Source organism: Patella vulgata, chromosome 2 (genome assembly GCF_932274485.2).
Source record: "Patella vulgata chromosome 2, xgPatVulg1.2, whole genome shotgun sequence".
Taxonomy (NCBI): Eukaryota; Metazoa; Mollusca; class Gastropoda; family Patellidae; genus Patella; species Patella vulgata.
This window is the reverse complement of record NC_065880.2, coordinates 71503722-71522377: the sequence shown is the minus strand read 5'-3', so window position 1 is coordinate 71522377 and position 18656 is coordinate 71503722. Positions and strand designations below refer to the sequence as shown.

At 34.7% G+C, this 18656-nt stretch overlaps 1 protein-coding gene across 2 annotated transcripts; it reads left to right on the top strand.

Annotated features, from left to right (window-relative positions):
* Positions 1-854: 854 nt before the first annotated feature.
* LOC126811733 (activating transcription factor 7-interacting protein 1) lies at positions 855-17158 on the top strand. 2 transcript variants are annotated; one of them, XM_050537595.2, is made up of 11 exons: positions 855-962; positions 3892-3939; positions 6459-7505; positions 9439-10577; positions 10744-10962; positions 12121-12165; positions 12709-12888; positions 14274-14972; positions 15431-15557; positions 16084-16202; positions 16567-17158. In XM_050537595.2, the coding sequence occupies exons 2-11, from the start codon at positions 3909-3911 to the stop codon at positions 16726-16728; spliced, it is 3768 nt and encodes a 1255-aa protein (XP_050393552.1). In that variant the 5' UTR covers positions 855-962; positions 3892-3908; the 3' UTR covers positions 16729-17158. The 2 variants fall into 2 exon arrangements, with proteins under 2 accessions (XP_050393552.1, XP_050393550.1); XM_050537593.2 differs by having other exon boundaries at positions 8713-10577.
* The last annotated feature ends 1498 nt before the right edge of the window (positions 17159-18656 follow it).

The following is an 18656-nucleotide window of genomic DNA, read 5'->3' as shown; positions in this document are numbered from 1 at the left end:
CGAGTCCATTTGTATACTCGTGCAATTATATGGCGTTGTTTATTTTATTTTGGTCTTTATGCATTTGTTAAAACAACTATTTCTAAAAATTTATACTTTCACTGAATTGAAATTATTAATTAACTGTCGATTTTCGAAGAGTAACAGTCTGTAACGCGAATGACAAATTGATTGATTGGAGAGGTTGAAGCCAGTGGCACAAGTCGCCAAAATGGACTCGTCTGGTGAGAGATATCGTTGGAGAGAGAACCTGGCCTGAATTTAGATATTATTAAAGCTATATTACGGTACAGTCTTGTAAAAGCGGGTGAACATATCGAAGTAACATAACTGTGGACGTTTTAGGTTTTATAAACGTTTGTAATGCTTCTTCTAAATGAAATCAGTCGTACTACAAATCAAGGCCCAACTATATTATTCGACCCCACCCCCTCACGATGAGTCATATTATAACCACGTGACCTGGTTACTTAAAGCGACGAGCTATTGGGTGGTGGTAGCTTGATATAAATAACGCCATGCGTTCTGCTATTTTATAGGCCATGTATACAAACTGTGTAGCTAACAGTATTTGGTGCCGCAGACGATAAAATATTAAATTTATGTTTTAAAGGGATTGAATGCATAAGGCCTACGGCCATAAAATTAACAGAGAAAGTAATTATATGACACATTCAGATCAACATTTATAGGCCGAATGGCGAAATGTTTTTTTTAGCTATAATGTTTTAGTTCCAAATAAAATGTTTTAAAAAAGTAATCAATAATTTGTTTTTAGAAAACTATTATTTATCGAAAGGCACGTTGAAAATAACGTAGCCAATCAGAAAAATGTCTCATTTGCATAATAAGTCTTTGGGCATGCGTAGAGCAAAAGACTTGTGCCGGCCATTTTGTACACCGAAATTACATTGGCGACCAAATTTTTTGAAATTAGAAAACATTCACCAATGTATTTAAGGGTAAGTATAACTGTCACCGTAATTATTGTACATCGACTATTTGTGCCAATGGTTAGTGTTGTCTTGGAGCGGCCAGTAGACTGGAATCAGCAACGAGGATACACTGCTCTTTGTTCGGTCGGATAGTGCATGTTCTACTTGGCGAGGTCGAGATTTCGTTATCGTGATATTGTTGGGTATTTTTAATTTTTATGTATGTATTTAAGTATTGGACAATTTGATATTTCTATTCTATCTGATTTGTGTTTTCTTCACAGTGAATAGTTTTGAAATAAAATCAGGGGTCGTTTACTTCACTTCTGACATTTCGGTGTTTATGAGACAACCCCTTTTATACGCCCGCCTGTACGATCGATGCCCAAATAGTAAGGCTGTGTTCAGGTGAAGTGAAATATTCTGGGACAGCAGACATTTGGCCTTTTAATGTGCTGTGTAGATATGTAAAACGAAATAATAATGTTTAGTTTTTCATAAGATTTTTGTGTGTGTACAGAGCCTGCTTGACAGTGAAATTGTGGGCGAAAAGGGGCTGAATTTGAAATTTGTGTTTGCGTCCAACCAGAACTATTTCGGGTTATTGGGTATGGAATTTACAACAAGACGAACAAATCTGTAATTTTTAATAAGTCCAATTTATATTGCCCCACCCTGAACACCCATGATAAATAACTATCACACCGGAATCATCCACTTGCACGCTGGAAGTTTTCCGCAGCGTTATCCGGCTATTAACTGAGTATTAAATTGTTGCAGGATGGCTGCAATAAAGGATTATCTATAGAATCGGTGTTATTGTGATTTCCAGTTTCTATAATATGTGTTTAACTAGAGTAGAGACGCCTTTGCTCTCAGAAAACTATTAAATTAAGTGTATTCGGGATTTATAGATAAAGGATTTTTTTTTTTTTTTATAAAGAATTAATTTTATAAAAGAATGGAAATTCGTCATATATGTAGGCCTACATGTATAAGTAAATATTCACAAGGAAAAGTTAATAGGTATGCATTTAATCGAAAAATAGTGAAATAAATTGAATTAAAGGTCAAGGACGCATTTTCATTATGATGCCCGACTGTACAAATAGTCCATGGAGGTTCGTCAACATTGTGATGGTTTTGAAACGGACCCCGATGTTTCCACTTGTCAGACAAGACGTCACAGTCAGTACGGACTACGCTTACGCTCCTTTGAAATTATGTATTCGCCCATTTATTTATAAGATAAGACAATAGATCACATGCGCGTATTTGGCTTCAAAAATACAACAATTAGGTGACAGCTATTCTCAATAAAATTGTAATTATGGAGAGGCGATGAAGACATATAAGTCACGTGACTCCCAAACCCTACTTAAAATGATGCTGACAGGCTGATAACATTTCTTTTATATCGTAACCATTTGCAATAAATACTATATGACAGAAATTGCCAGTAATCACTACTATGGTCAGCTAATTAATAGTGATTCGGCCCCGAACAAACTTATATGTTTTCAAACAGCATAGATCTAGCCGCGTTGTATGCAATGGTTACTGCTCTGTAATGGTCTATAAATAGCACAGACACCACGTAACGCTCAATAGATAGTGGGCGCTATGGTTACGGTGTAACGTTTTGTTTTACTGGGAAAAGTAGATGAAGGGAGGAAACTCTGTTTTAAAAAAAAGACTTGGTCACGGTAAATCATTACCGGTAGGCTACTTGTAATGGACTTTTTGTACAACATTCAAATGATTTGTAATGTTCAGTTCCAAAAATAAATATTTCTCTTTAATTTTTTCATTCTATTAAATCTCATCTAGAGATTAGCCCACATTGGTTCCATATTTAACATTTGTCCACCTTTTCTGATTATTATTTGTAGACTTGTGGCTTGTACTCTTGTAGAAGTTAAGTTCCTTGATTTGTTTATGAAATCTTATGGATGTTCTAAGCACAGCTAAAGTTACTTTTGGACTGATTTGAAATTTGTACGGTGTTTGTCTCCAGGAGACAAGAAAGCCTGTTGATTTTAAACAGTTATCCTGATTGTGGACACTCTAATGACTGAATTTTTTATTGGGTTGACTTGAAATTTATGCGCATAAAAAAAGCAGCCTATTTTAGTTTCTATGCAATTTCTGATAGTTACTAGAAGGTGCTCTAATGACTTGGGGGGGTTTGATGGCCGATTGGTTAAAGTCTGTGATTCCCCGGATGTACATGACAAGGAGTAGGGTCCAGTAGCGGATTATCAGTGAGGCTGATGAGGCTGCAGCCTCAGGCCCAAAGATTTTGTAAAAAAAAAAAAAAATTTAGACTTGTCTGATACGATTAAAAACGCATAGACAATGAATGTTTGGGGGTTGGGGTTAGGTCCAACGGGAATCAACATAGGCCCTGACCCGAAATTAATTAGGCCCACGCCATTTTAAATAGGCCCTATTGTTTGGAGATCTGATCTTATTGTACGACAAATTTCAATAGTTATAACTAATATTTTAATAATATTATTACCTCAGTAACGAATCACGTTTTTAATGTTAGCTCTAACTTTAAAAACTAAATATGCCCTCCAGCAAGTGCCGCCTCAGGCCTTGGTGGAGCTTAATCCGCCACTGGTAGGGTCGCCTGTCCGTAATGTGGATTTTCTTTGAGTCCTCCGGATTTCCTCCCGCTGCTAAAGAAGCCAATGCGCAAGCGATTTATTGAAATAGAATTGAACCATATCTTAGTCCCGAAATGGCCTAGTTTGTTTTGAGTGGACATTAAACCCCATTCCTCTCTTTCTCTAATGACTTAGTATCATCCAATTGAATTAAAATTTATACATTGTTTGTGTTTTCATGTGCGACAACCTTATTGGAAGGCCGTGGGTGTATTTTTGATTGCTTTGCAATTACATGTATCTGTAATCAATTTTGATGGTTATTTTATGTTTATTTACAGGAGGCTGTTGGTGAGTTATGTCTGTTCTGGGGAGTCAGACTTTTCAGTGTAAGTAGCCAGTCTATTACATGATTCAATCTTATTGATATACAGATCTATCGACAATCGTTCGTTCATTCTTTCCTGGAGTTTTACGTCCACTTCCACCTAGGGTGATATCGCAGACATACAGATCTATATTTAGTTTTGTTTTTTATACGCCCATTTGGAAATATGGTCATATATTGTCATCGCCCCTGTCCGTCGGTTAATCTGTCATGAACAATTCCTTGTGAACACTATACAGGCTACATTTATCATCTGATTGTTTTGAAATTTATACGTGTTGTTTACATTAGCCAAATGAAGAATCCTATTTAATTTCCATTAATTTCATCTGGAGTTATATTATGGCCTTTGTTTCACTTTATTGCACCTTGTGAACGCTCTTAACAACAAAAATTATCATCCGATCTGTATGAAATTTATGTGCATCCTTTAAATTTGTGAAACAAAGATGCCTATTCAATTTCAGCAATTTCCGTTAATTCTCCCCCGCCTTTCGAAGAATGCAGGGGACTATTGAAATGGGTTAGTTTGTATGTCTGTCCGTCTGTCTATCGTCCGTCGGTCTGTCTGTCTGTCACACTTTTTGTGACACAATAACTCTCCTAACTTGGTGTAGGTGTTTATTAGGTCAATGCCTTGATGATGTTCGAAGATGAGCATTTTCTGCCTACGGTAAGCACAGATAAGCAATTTGATTGGTTGATGCTTTGGGACCTGATAACTTTAGTTCTAATTAAGTGAGAGTGATGAAACTTGGTGTATAGATTCATTACATCAATACTTTGACTAAGTTCGATAATGAGCATTTTCTGCTCAGGGTAAGTAGAGCGATAAGCAATTTGATTGACCGAGACTTTGGAACACAATAGCTCTCTTCCTAATTGAGCTAGAATGTTCAAACTTGGTGTAGGTGTTTATTAGGTCAATGCCTTGATGGAGTTCGAAGATGAGCATTTTCTGCTTAGGGTAAGCCCAGATAAGCAATTAGATTGGTTGATGTATTGGGACACGATAACTTTAGTTCTAATTAAGTGAGAGTGATGAAATTTGGTGTATAGTTTTATTACATCAATACCTTGACTAAGTTCGATAATGAGCATTTTCTGCTGAGTGATATGCAATTTGATTGGTTGAGACTTTGGAACACAATAACTCTCATTCTAATTGAGCTAGAATGTTCACATTTGGCGTACCTGGTAGATGTTTATTTGGTGAATGCTATGATGGAGTTCGAAGATCATATGAGAATTTTCTGCTTAGGGTAAGCAGAGATAAGCAATTTGATTGGTTGATGCTTTGGTACGCAATAACTTTAGTTCAAGTTAAGTGAGAGTAAGGAAACTTGGTGTATAGTTTTATCACATCAATACCTTGACTAAGTTCAATAATGAGCATTTTCTGCTCAGGGTAAGCAGAGCTTTAAGCAGTTTGTTTGGTCGAGGCTTACTCTCCTTCTAATTGAGGTAGAATGTTCAAACTTGGTGTAGGCGTTCATTAGGTGAATGCCTTGATGGAGTTCGGTGATAAACATTGTCTGCTTACGGTAAGCAGAAATGGGCATCTGATTAGTTGATGCTTTGGGACAAGATAACTTTGATTCTGTCTGATAGTGATGAAACTTAGTGTATAGTTGATAATCAGTTTGATTGCTTGATACTTTTGAAAAAAAAAATGTGCGATTAATTAATGTGTGTCATCTATTTATTTGGGGATTTTGGCGGGGGACATCAGCCTCACTGTTGGTTTGTTACGTCTAGAGTTATGGCCCTTGTTTAACTTTGTTGAACCTTGTGAATGCTCGAATGACAAAAGTTATCATCCGATCTGTATAATATCTATATGCATGATTTAATTTCTGAAATTTCCGTTATTTACATCTAGAGTTATGGCCCTTGTTTCACTTTGGTGAACAATTGAACGACAAAAGTTATCCGATCTGTATGGAATTATATGCATCATTTAAATTAGTGACATGAAGAAGCCTATTGAATTTCATCAATTTCCGTTAATTACGTCTAGAGTTAAATGTAAGGCTTTGTCAAACCCTGTGAATGCTCTAACATCAAATGTTATCCGATCTGTATGAAATTTATATATGCATCATTTATATCAGTGAAACGAAGAAGTCTTTTGAATTTCAGCAATTTCTGTCAATTGGTTCTAGAGTTATGGCCCTTGTTTAACTTTGTTGAACCTTGTGAACGTTCGAACAACAAAAGTTATCATCCGATCTGTATGATATTTTTTATTTATATATGCATTGGTTAAATTAGTAAAACGAAAAATTCTGTTGAAGTTCAACAATTTCAACAACAGAGTTCAGGCCCTTCTTTCGGTTTGTAGACTATTGTGAACCCTCAAACGGCGAAAATTATTATCTGATCTGAACAAAAGAATAAATATGCGACAATCCCTGTTGACATCTGAGATGAATTAGCTGCTGTGGGTGAATTTTTTCGTAGACTGGCAACCTATCTCTTATTTCTGTGTAAATCTAATGAGGCCTTTATTTATTGCAGCTAAACCATTGAGAGCAGTTGCCAAGAAATCCACCTCTAAACCACCAAGACTATGGACAAATGGTAAACCACCTTTAGTAATGGAGGAAGATATTGAACAGATGGAAACTAGCAGTGAGGTTATAAAAACTGCTGATTCAACAGTTCATCAAGAACCATGTAACAGTTTAAAATCTTTAAATGGTGCAGTGGTGGCTGATAAGCCAAGTGATAGCTCCCATAATGGTGTTGCTGATGCGTCAGTTGATAAAGTGACAACCTCCGTGCTACATGTCACTGTAGAAAATACAGACAGTTCTGATCTACTGGATTCCAAACCAGAAAAAGATAATAATGGTGTTATTGACAATACTAACAGCACATTATTAGATGGACCAACATCAACCGATGATGAAGATATGTTGCTTATGTTATCAGACTCTGATTCTCTGACATCTCAGGATGTGAATGATTTGGCTCTTAATAAAATTGTAAACGATTCATCAAATAATGAAAATACAAATGATTCTGCACTTAATAAAGATGTGAACGCGTTAGCACTTAATAAAGATGTGAAAGAATTAGCAAATGACATAGATGTGAATGAATTGGCACTTAATGAAGATGTGAACCAATCAGCACTTAATGAAAATGTGAACAAATCAGCACTTAATAAAAATGTGGACGAGTTGGTACTCATTACAGATGAGATAGCATCATCATCCAATAAAGATGCTAATGAATTAGAAATTGAAACAGAACCTGATAAGATAAAAGATGTCAAAGCACAAGCTGATCATCCATTGGCTATTGGTGTAAAAGTGCGTAATTCTGTTAGAGATATTATGTCCAAATTAGTTCAAGATGCCAGCCCTGAGGTTAATAAAATACTCAGTAAGCCTAAATTTGAGGAAGTGATGAAGGATTCTCCTCCTAAATCACTGAAGCCATATTTAGACTATAAATCTGATGCTAAACTTGTCAAAGGAAATTTATTTGAAATAATGTCTGCGGAATCTGAACCTGAAGACATGCAATGTTCAACAAACCCCAAAACACAAAATAAAAGTAAGTTACACAATATTGTGCAGTGAACACCTAGTACAGTAGTAGTGCTTTATATATTTTATAATTTTAGCTATTACTTTTTCACTGCACTGCATTGAGCTGGTTCTTATTTTATAGCCAATTTGCTTTTTTAATCAATGCCAAAATAAATTGTAATGCTCTTGCTTGTACTAACAGTCTCATCATTATGAAAAATTGACACATGACTTTGTCCAGCCAACTGATTTCTGTCCTGATTTTCAGAGCAGGATCCAACTTAATCTACTCACTGTATAATAATAGTACATGACCCAAACCTCCGTCAAGTAGAGTTTTATTTGTATTGTATCATTTATTGAACCCTAGAATAATGCTGACCATCTCTGATAGTCTATAGTACAATAGTTATCTCCCTTTAATGTCTTGATTAGCCTAGATTTGAAACCCTACTGCACAAATTACCACCTGACACTTTCATCGAAATAATTTACTTGATTGGGTTTTCGTTTTACATTAGCTTGTTTGTATTATTTATCTGCTTGTGTTGTCTGCTTTTCTTTAAAATACAAATATAGCATTGTATTTAGTGCTTTGCATTCTTTTAATATTGAATCTTGAAAGATATATTCCCTTAAATTGAGTCATTTATTTTATTCTGTATCTTAAAAATAACTTACATCAACCATAATCAGGTCATATTCGACCCACAATACCTGTTTTGTATGAAACTTGGATATTTCTAATGACAAGAAAAATATGAAATTAAATTGCACCATAATTTAGAGTTCAGTACAACTACTAATCTGTAATTCGAATGTCAGTGCATGCTGTTGTCTCCCATAGCCTAGTAACATGGCCTCTTGCTAGCTTGCTCATCCACTCGTCTTTCAAGCAGATTGATGTTTCTATTATAAATTTGTATTTAAAATGTGTAAGACATACTGGTTTTAATATGTTTTTCTTGAATATATTTTCTAATCAATTGTTATGTATTAATATAGGCTTGCGACTGTCAAAATAAAAAATATCTTTAAAAAAATCCATGAATGATTATATTTTAGATAATTTAAAAATTCTGCCATAAATTTTAGCAAAAGATTAAAATAATTTTGAAAATTATTAAATTAAATTAAACCAAATAGACATCTAATGAAACTCAAAAACTTGATGCTAAAAAGGAAATAAATCAGATGTATAGTGTACTGATGTACTTGTTTAATAATTGTAGTTAAAAGTGGTGATAATGAAACCAGTAGAGATACTGATAGCAGTATACCTAGTGATTCACTTGATCCAACAGCACAAGCAGAACAAAATACACAAGATCAACCAGTCTCACCAGTATTATTAGACTCAGAACAAAATGAAAATAATACTGATAGTCCAAAACCAGAAATGGATAAAAGTGATCAGTGTTTGATAAATGATAATATATCACCGTCTTCGACAAATATACCGGGTAGTGCCCCTATTACTTCCCCCAAAACAGATGTGGATGTTCGTGATGTGTGCTCTCCCAATTTAAAAAATACACCTGAAACATATTCAGAAATTAATACTAATTCTTATCCGGCATCCCCAAAAGGCTCATCTACAACACAATATAGAGAAGCAAGTGTTTCTGCTCATGATACAAATAGTTGCGAGTCGTTGACAAGTGTCAGTTGTGATTGTAATAGTGGTAATCTGGCTTCTAGCTTGGATTCAATGGAAGAATCTGTTGCAACTCCTTTATCTTGTGAAAATATTCAGTCACAAATAAATAAATCAAATGATTTGGTTACATCAAAAATGTTTGATGATTCCCCTGCAGATAGTTTAGGGGGTATTAAAGAAGTTAGTTTAAGTAATTTTGATTCAGACGATAATAGTAATAACAGCGGATTCTCAAAAATTGATATTGACAAAATTTGTGATTCTTTATTAAATGATGATTCCAAACATGGTGTTTCAGAAGAAAAGGACAAAGCTGCAACAAAAGATGTTTTGATGGAAACTGGTGATGAAAATAAATTAAAGATAGAGAATAAAGGAGATATAAAAAAAGTAAAATCACAGGATGATAATTTCACTATGAAAAATGAAGAAATGGATTCAAAAGAGTTCACCAAGCTTGACACCAAAGTTGAATACAAACCAATTATTAATACAGAAATGAAATTAAAAATCAAAGAGGAGATAAAAACATATTTGAAATCAGAGTCTGCAGAAGTCAAGGACATTAAATCAGATGTGTTGAACTCTAAGTGTGTTATTGAAGATTCAAGTTCGGTTAGTAACAAAAAAATTAATGTTATAGAAAAAAGCGACACGAAAGACGCTAAATTAGAAACTGTTACGGTAGCATGTGCCGAAAAAATGGACATAGATGAAGAAAATAATTATAATTCTAATATTGAATCAAAGAGTAATACACTTGATAATATTAAAGAAAAGAAACGGTCAATAGATCCTTCAGAATCTGAAGGTCCTGCACCAGCTAAACGTTCACGGTTAGATATAATGATAGGTAAATTAGGCGATCAAATAGGTATAGCTCCTGAAAATGTACCAGATACAATTAGTTGTGAATCTGATTCGGAAGAAGAATCAAGGCAAGAGAGTGATGATGTTAGTGAAATTAAATCAGATGATGAAGACGTGAGATCAGATGATAATACAGCAGATGAAACAGCGAGTAAGGTCACAGAAGAAGATGCGGATACTAGAAGTATGCAGGAAGAGGTACATGCTGAAGCTGATGTAGAAAAAACTGACATAAAAGTAGCTGAAAAGTCAGAAACAAAAACCACTGGCACAGAGGCCGACATTGAAACCACTGAGAAAAAGATGGACTCAAAAAAAGAAAATGAGACAGAACCAACAAAGGAGGTCATTGATTTGAAAATAACTGAAGAATCAAGCATAATAACATTAGACAAGACAGAAAGCAAGGCATCAGATACAGAATCAGTTTTATCAACAAGTGTTGACGATATTGAAATGATATCTGATCCAGTAAAGGATGATAATGATGTGACCGTAATTATCAGTGAATCACCAGAGAAACATCAAACTGAAATTGTACAAGAAGCGACGACTTCCAATGAAAAGGTAATTTTAAAACGTTCAAAAAGCTTTATCATTTCCTCTCGCTTATTGCATAATATGAGATTTCTAATGAAATTGGGTTTAGTAAGGGGAAGTAACTCTTATCATAATTGTGGCGCTTTATTTTGTAAAATTGAAAAAAAACCAACTCTGTTTATAATACATTTAGGAAACTGATCTGGAGAAAATGGTGAGAAAGAAAGTACTTCAATTGATCAAGAGTTACAGAGATGAGACTATTGCTGACTTACAAAGAAAGATAACAACATTGACTGAAGCAAATGAAAAATGGAAAAACACAGCGAAGGATTTACATAAGCAAGTTGTTGACTTAACGATTGTTCAACATCGCTTAGATAAAAGAAAAGCTGCTACAGCTGCACTCAAAGTAAGCACTTCAGATTTCTGATTTAGATTTATGAATTAATTTCTCAAGTCAAGTCTCTAATCGACATTTGGTGGACTTTGAATCCCTTGAAAACTACAGTCTTGTGAAAATTCTCCATGGTCAAAACAGCCAAAAATACATACATATTATTGGATTCTTATTAAATAGCAGTTATTGAGTTGGTCATTTTCAATAATTTTCAATATTTATATACCCACATTTATCTGTTAACACTCTACGGGTCACAATTTTTTATTCAATTTTGATGCAACTTGAAATATTGGTTTATTTCCCAAAGATCCTCATGCCTTTCAAAATTTGCATGTATCGGACCGTAACTTCATGGATTATGGCCCCTGATTGTACGAAAAATCATATTTTTAGCTTGTGGACATTTATAGCAGGGGTGTCAAACATCCGGCCCGCCATGGGTTGAAATCATTTATTATTGTGTTCCAGTAAAATTCTGTACTGTATGTCATAGATATCTAAGTTGTATGTAATAGCAAGAAAACGTTGTGTTCAATATTATATCTTGGCAATTTGGAAACCAGTCTAAAAAATTACCTTTGTCAAGGACATTGGGCTTTGTTTTTAGAATGTATATCTCCGGCTCACTTGATGTAAAAGTTTAGTCCATGTGACCCCTGAATCTAAATGAGTTTGAGACCTCTGTTCAAGAGGTCACAATTTTTATCCAATTTTGATAAACTTGAAATGTATGCTTATAACTCAAAGATCTCAGCTCCTTTTGATATTCGTGTATATCGGACCATAACTTCATGAATTATGGCCCCTGGTTGTACGAAAAATCAAGTTTTTAGCTTGTGGACACTCTAGAGGTCACAATTTTTATCTGATTTTGATGAAACTTGAAATGTATGTTTATAACAACCCAGAGATCTCGGTTCCTTTCGATATTTGCACATATAGGACCATAACTTCCTGGATTATGGACTCTGATTGAACGAAAAATCATGTTTTTAGCTTGTGGTCCCTTTAAAGGTCCCAATTTTTATCTGATTTATATCACCGTTACACCATAATGAAGGTTGAGTTTGAATTTCTCTGTCCATCTCTTTCAAAATGTGGGCAAATCTTGCATGGCAACTGCTGATATTTTGTGAATTTAATTATAAACTGATTAATGTTTTATAGATAATCACAAGTAGAACTATTGGATGTCAAGTTGATTCTAACAGAGTAAGTATTAAAATAAATGTCAAATTTAGAGGGGTATTATTGTGTAATAAACTATGTCCTGAGACAATCTTAGCATTTTCCACTAAGAAGAAGCAGAGAAACAATTTGTTTGGTTGATACTTTGGGGCATGATAACTTTGATTCTAATTGAAGGAGTATGATTGAAACTTAATTTCTAACCTCAAAACTAAGTTCGATTATGAAAGTATAGATCAGCAAATTTTTATTGCTCAGTACATTATAAAAGATAAATGTGCAGGTAATTAATGTGTATCTTCTATTTATTTTGGGACTGACCCGATGGACATCAGCCTCACTGTTGGCCTGTTAATAATTAAATGAGGTTTACCATCCTACTTCTCTACACTGATTGGACTAATGAAGACAGGGCTTGTTAATAATATTAATAAAACATATAGAATCTGTCATGGCTGGACATATATAAAGCAAAATGGGTTCACAACATTTCAACAATTAGATTCCAATGTGAAATTGTATTTTTAAGATCGCTATTTATAATGATGATTACATTTCTATTTGTAGCTACCTCCTTTGAATGGATATGAGGTATTAAGTGCTCAAAAGTCCCCTCCAAAAACAACAATTCTATCTCCAAACCAACAGTATACCTTTACTAATGTTCAGATGTTACCTGGATCAACACCTAATATGGTTTCTATGATCAAACGACCAGCACCTGTTCAAGTTAACAATATGTCTCAGGTACACTTAATATTTCAATATCTTATCTAAGGTCATATAAAAAAAATATTCTGGTTTGCAGATAATCCCGCTGGGTAGCATACATTGGTATAAACAACATAATGAGATTAAGAAATTGCCTTGAAATGTGATGTTTATTAGAAGTCATTTAGCCCAGTTGTGGTCCTTTGTCAAATACCCCCCCCCCCCCCCACTGTATTTATTTTCCATTAAATGGCCCAGTTTCAGATCTCTATCCGAGCCAGAAAGAACTTTTCTATTTTTGTAGCCATGGCTTACTTGTGAGGATGTTCCCTGCATGTATGTGTCTATAAGATTGGATTAGGTGAGTGAATATAAAGAAACCGTTGGAGGAATAGACAGAAACCCCATTCCTGTATCATCTATATTTTTGCTATCATTTTGCCTGCTTCGTTAATTGTCCCCCGCCTTTCGAAGAAAGCAGGGGACTATTAAAATGGGTTCGTCCGTCTGTCTGTCTGTCTGTCTGTCTGTCTGTCTGTCTGTCTGTCTGTCTGTCTGTCTGTCCGTCCGTCTGTCTGTCCGTCACACTTTTTGGGACACAATAATTCTCTTCCTAATTGAGCTAGAATGTTCAAACTTGGTGTATGTGTTTATTAGGTCAATGCCTTGATGGAGTTCGAAGATGAGCATTTTCCGCTTAGGGTAAGCAGAGATAAGCAATTTGATTGGTTGATGCTTTGGGACACGATAACTCTCTTCCTAATTGGGCTAGAATGTTCAAACTTGGTGTATGTGTTGATTAGGTCAATGCCTTGATGGAGTTCGAAGATGAGCATTTTCCGCTTAGGGAAGCAGAGATAAGCAATTTGATTGGTTGATGCTTTGGGACACGATAACTTTTAATTGAGCTAGAATGTTCAAACTTGGTGTATGTGTTTATTAGGTCAATGCCTTGATGGAGTTCGAAGATGAGCATTTTCCGCTTAGGGTAAGCAGAGATAAGCAATTTGATTGGTTTATACTTTGGGGCACGATAACTCTCTTCCTAATTGAGCTAGAATGTTCAAACTTGGTGTATGTGTTGATTAGGTCAATGCCTTGATGGAGTTCGAAGATGAGCATTTTCCGCTTAGGGTAAGCAGAGATAAGCAATTTGATTGGTTGATGCTTTGGGACACGATAACTTTAGTTCTAATTAAGTGAGATTGATGAAACTTGGTGTGTAGTTTCATTACAGTAATACCTTGACTAAGTTTGATAATGAGCATTTTCTGCTCAGGGTAAGCAGAGCGATACGCAATTTGATTTTTATATGTGTCCTCTAATTATTTTCCTATTTCGGCGGGGGACATCAGCCTCACTGTTGGCTTGTTTCTACAGGGTATATATGTGACAATAATTGTTTTGTTTTATCTTTTCAGTTATTATCAGCGACAGCTGTATCTAGAAACTCAGTAAGCAGCACAAACACTATTTTAAGTTCGTCTATACGACAAGCTGTGCCTGTGAACACTTCTATGAGAAATTTACTAGAAACTTCTGGGAAAAATGCGAAAGCTATTACAACCAGTCAAATAAACAATGTACTTAGTGGAGTTAGTCGGAGTGTTGTTACACCGAATTCTACCGTTGGAAATTCTGTAAAAGTGATAGATTTAACTGCTGATGAAGACACTGCTAAAAAAATAAACAAACCACCCCAAGGCAAACCTCATGTTACAATGATGCCGGTAGCGTCTTTACCGCCATCAATGGGTTCACCTCAGATTGTGCGTCCAATCGGAACAGCTTCTTCAGGTTTACCTCCTGGTGCTTCAATTCTTCTCAGTAGTGGTCCCGCAGGTACGCAATTTGTCAACCCATCAACGTTAAGAGGCATTGGTGGTAATTTACAAGTGGTAACTGTTAGTGGCAACAATAGTTCTATAAGAGCTGGTAGTTTATTAACAGTCGTACCATCCCAGTCTACAACCGCAACATATCCTCAAACAGTTAGTATAACCACTGCAGCACCAACATCAACTCTAACCACTAAAACCGTTACGTTAGATACTAGTAATATAATGATGAGAACACCAGTACAGACAGTACATACAGGACCACCACCAACTGTTAAATCTGTAAGTTATTTTGCTTCTGTAATAACATTGTTGTTGAGGAAATGAAATGGGGTTGAACGCTTTATTTTTCAGCACTGACTGGACTAAAGAAAACGGGCGTATGCCATACAGTGAGCTATGAGAGAAATTTTGCCTGAACAGCGGTGCTACTACTGCCTACTCTTTATTTCAAATTGCGATATTGTTCTGATATTATCACTTAGTATCTGGCACAAAGTTGTAATGTCTACCCTTTTGTCCGATAAAACCATAATCATTATTTCCCGTCCTGCACTTACCATAATATTGATAACATAACATATTCTTAATTCTTGTGTATAAAAGTTGTTGCACAGAATCAAGCATGGTTTAACAGAAATTCATGGTAGAGTTTTTGTCCTTGGTTGAAAATGGTTGTTTATGCATTTATGTATGGATTAACGTTAAAAGTTTTAGAATTGTCTATCTTTGTTTTACAGATGATATTAAATACACCTAAACATCCTGCCCCTCTACCACCTCAACCTGTTAATAAAACCAGTATGGGTGGAGTTAAAGGTTTAGTTCCTCCAAAACCAGACTTAAAAATATCCCGTGTTAGTCAAGGTATGATTATTTTCTTTATTCAACACAGTTTGGAGTAGTTACGTATATTGTCGTTGTCTCCGTCTGTCGCCCACAATTTCTTGTGAAAACCCTACATTTATTATCTGATCTTTTTAAAATTTATACATGTTGTTTACAATAGTGAAAGGAAGAAATTTATGTGCATTATTTAAATTAGTAAAGTGAAGAAGCCTACTGAAATTCAACAATTCTCATTAAATACATCTAGAGTTATGGTCCTTGTTTCACTTTGTAGAGCCTTGTGAACTCTCTAACAAGAAAAGTTATCATGTAATCTTACGAAATTGATGTCAGTGTCTTGTAAATGTTCCCATTACCCACCAAAGAATAATTATGCGACAACCCTCTTGTCTTCTTGGTTGATTAGAACATGTGGGCATATGTTTTGTTGCCTGGCAACCTATCTTTTTTCAATTTCTCTATTAGATCTATCCATGTAATATTGTGTAATTTTATATTATAGGTATTGTGTTGTCATGTAATATTGTGTTATGTTATATTCTAGGTATTGTGTTATCGTGGACCATAACACACAAATTAACACTGTACTCAGAAATAGCATCTTATCAACTATTTGCCTATCAGGAAGGTTCTAGTCCACCCAACTCTAATTTATGGAAAAAGGTTAGTTGCAATTATTCACATTTACTCTTTTATACAACGCGTACATATCTTCTAATGTTTGGTTAGCATAATAAGAACTGAATATTTAGACACTTTTCATAAGTGCCAGATAGTTCTGAGATTAGAACATTTGTATTTACCTCCCAACTGCTAAACACCTGTAAGAGAAAGCAAATAATAGAATAAAGATTTTGTATGTCAGTCCAAAAATTTATTTCACAGCCTATTCAAATAATTTTTAGTATGTTACTCTTCAATTACTAATCCCCCCCCCCCACACACACACACACACACACACACACACACACAAAATTATATTTTATTTGTTAAAAAACTAAACAATATTTTGTTTGTATTAATTCAGGTTGGTGACGTGAAAGCTTTACCTTTACCAATGGCTTGTACTCTAACACAGTTTCAAGAAGGAAATAAATATCATTTTGCTGTCCGAGCCTTGGATGTCTATAACCGAATTAGTGAATTCAGTGAACCTAGCTCTATACATTTATTTCCTAAATCGTCTTAAGTGCTATTAAAAATTTTAAAAAAATCGCCATCAAAATCATGTCTCATCATCTATCATGACTTGTCATCCTCACATAATTCGTCATTTTACATTTTTTAAATACAGGTTTATATATTGTATGTCTGTATAAACATTGTTTTGTGTTATTCTCTGAGAAACTTTATTCATAAGACATCCGAGGAGAGTTCGTAGACAACATACAGTGGTTAGATATCTTTGTTAAATGGTTCATGTGTTCGTAATGAAAAGAAATATTGAGGGGCAGTACTAGGTACATTTGGTGGAGTTCACTTTAATCGATTTTTGAATGTTATTTAAATATGGATAGATGTTTCAATAAGTGTGTAAAAATATTTAGTTGAAATTAGAAATCATCATTATTCAAAGGGCATATTATATTACAAATATAAATTATTATTTCTTAATAAAATTTTTAGTTTTCTTGTTATTTGTAATATTCAAGAAGAATAAACAATGAATATTTACCCCTAGAATCTGGACTACTATTTACAGTTACAAACAAGTTTCATGTTTAAGTTATTCAGAGAAGTTCAGTCTTTCAGAATGACTATGAGAATGGGTCCATCCGTTACACCTTTTGGAATATGATAAATACATGTATCTTCTAATTGAGCTAGAATATTCAAACTTGTTCATTAGGTGAATGTCTTGACCGATGTAAATGAGCATTTTCCACAAAGGCTAAAACAGAGATAATCAATTTGATTTGTTGATGCATTTGAACAGGATAACCTATCTTCTAATTGAGTTGTTCGTCAAGAAACTAGGTGTATAGTTCCGTTACAGGCATTACATCAACACCTACATCGAAACTAAGTTCAATAATAAGCATTTGCTGCTCAGGTTAAGAAGAGTAATAAGCATTTGTATTATAAAAAGATAATAGTGCAAGTAATTAATGAGTGTTATCTATTTATGTATGGTTAATTAACTGTGGAAAGCCATCTCCACTTCATATTGCCTTAGGTTTGCGTCGTCTTCATTAGCCGGGTTTGTGCCAAAAAGTAGGACCTAAAACCCCATTTTATTTGATTTCTTGGATCCTAATGCACAACTGAAAGCTGTAAATCGAGGTCATGGCCTAATTCTTCCATAAATATTTTTAAAATCAAAGCAGTCTATGAATTGGTTTGGAGCTTAAAATTGGTTAATTCTGTGTGAAAGTCTTCCGGGAAAACATTATCCTTGACATGTGCAAATGTCTTCATCTCACGTGGACATATTATGCCGTCGCACCCGTCAGTCCGTTCACAATTTGTATGTGGACACTCAACAGGTCACAACTTTTTCTGATTTTGACCAAACTTAAAATATACTTTTATATCCAAATGATCTTGTTTCTGTCGAAATTGGCACGTATCTGACCATAACTTTGTAGATTATTGTCCCTGATTCTACGAAAAATTGCGTTTTTAGCTTGATTTTAAAAAAACGTTCAAATATATCACTGTTATGCCATAATTACGGTTGGGTTCGAATTCAATGAAAATCATGTTGAAACTTCCCGTCAAAATGACTGTTCCCCTTTACGCAAATAATTACAGTTTTGAGAATTAGATGTCCGATTTAAATGAAACTTGAAACATATGTTAACGTCACGATGCATCATTTTAACCAGTAGGAATCTCTTGCGAAAAATTGTTAAATTCCGTTCAGTATTTACAAAGATATACGGAATTGAAATTCCATCGATCTATGCTGCTCGTTATATAATAAACCCACCGCCATTTTGATGTCTACGAAAATTTAAACATACATTATGCTAGAGCTAAATCTTCCTATTGCAAGTCTTTCTTTAGACCTGAAATGTTATCTGAATTATTAATCCAGACCATAATCAACTCTCGATGACATCGCTAGCCTGTGATATTTATTGGATTATGATCCGATCTGCTGCGCTACGCTCA

Coding starts and splice junctions, on each gene's coding strand:
- LOC126811733 (XM_050537593.2), top strand. CDS start 3,909: ATGTCTGTTCTGGGGAGTCAGACTTTTCAGT. Junction 12,889..14,273: donor AAGTTAACAATATGTCTCAG/GTACACTTAATA, acceptor TTATCTTTTCAG/TTATTATCAGCGACAGCTGT. Junction 16,203..16,566: donor ACTCTAATTTATGGAAAAAG/GTTAGTTGCAAT, acceptor GTATTAATTCAG/GTTGGTGACGTGAAAGCTTT.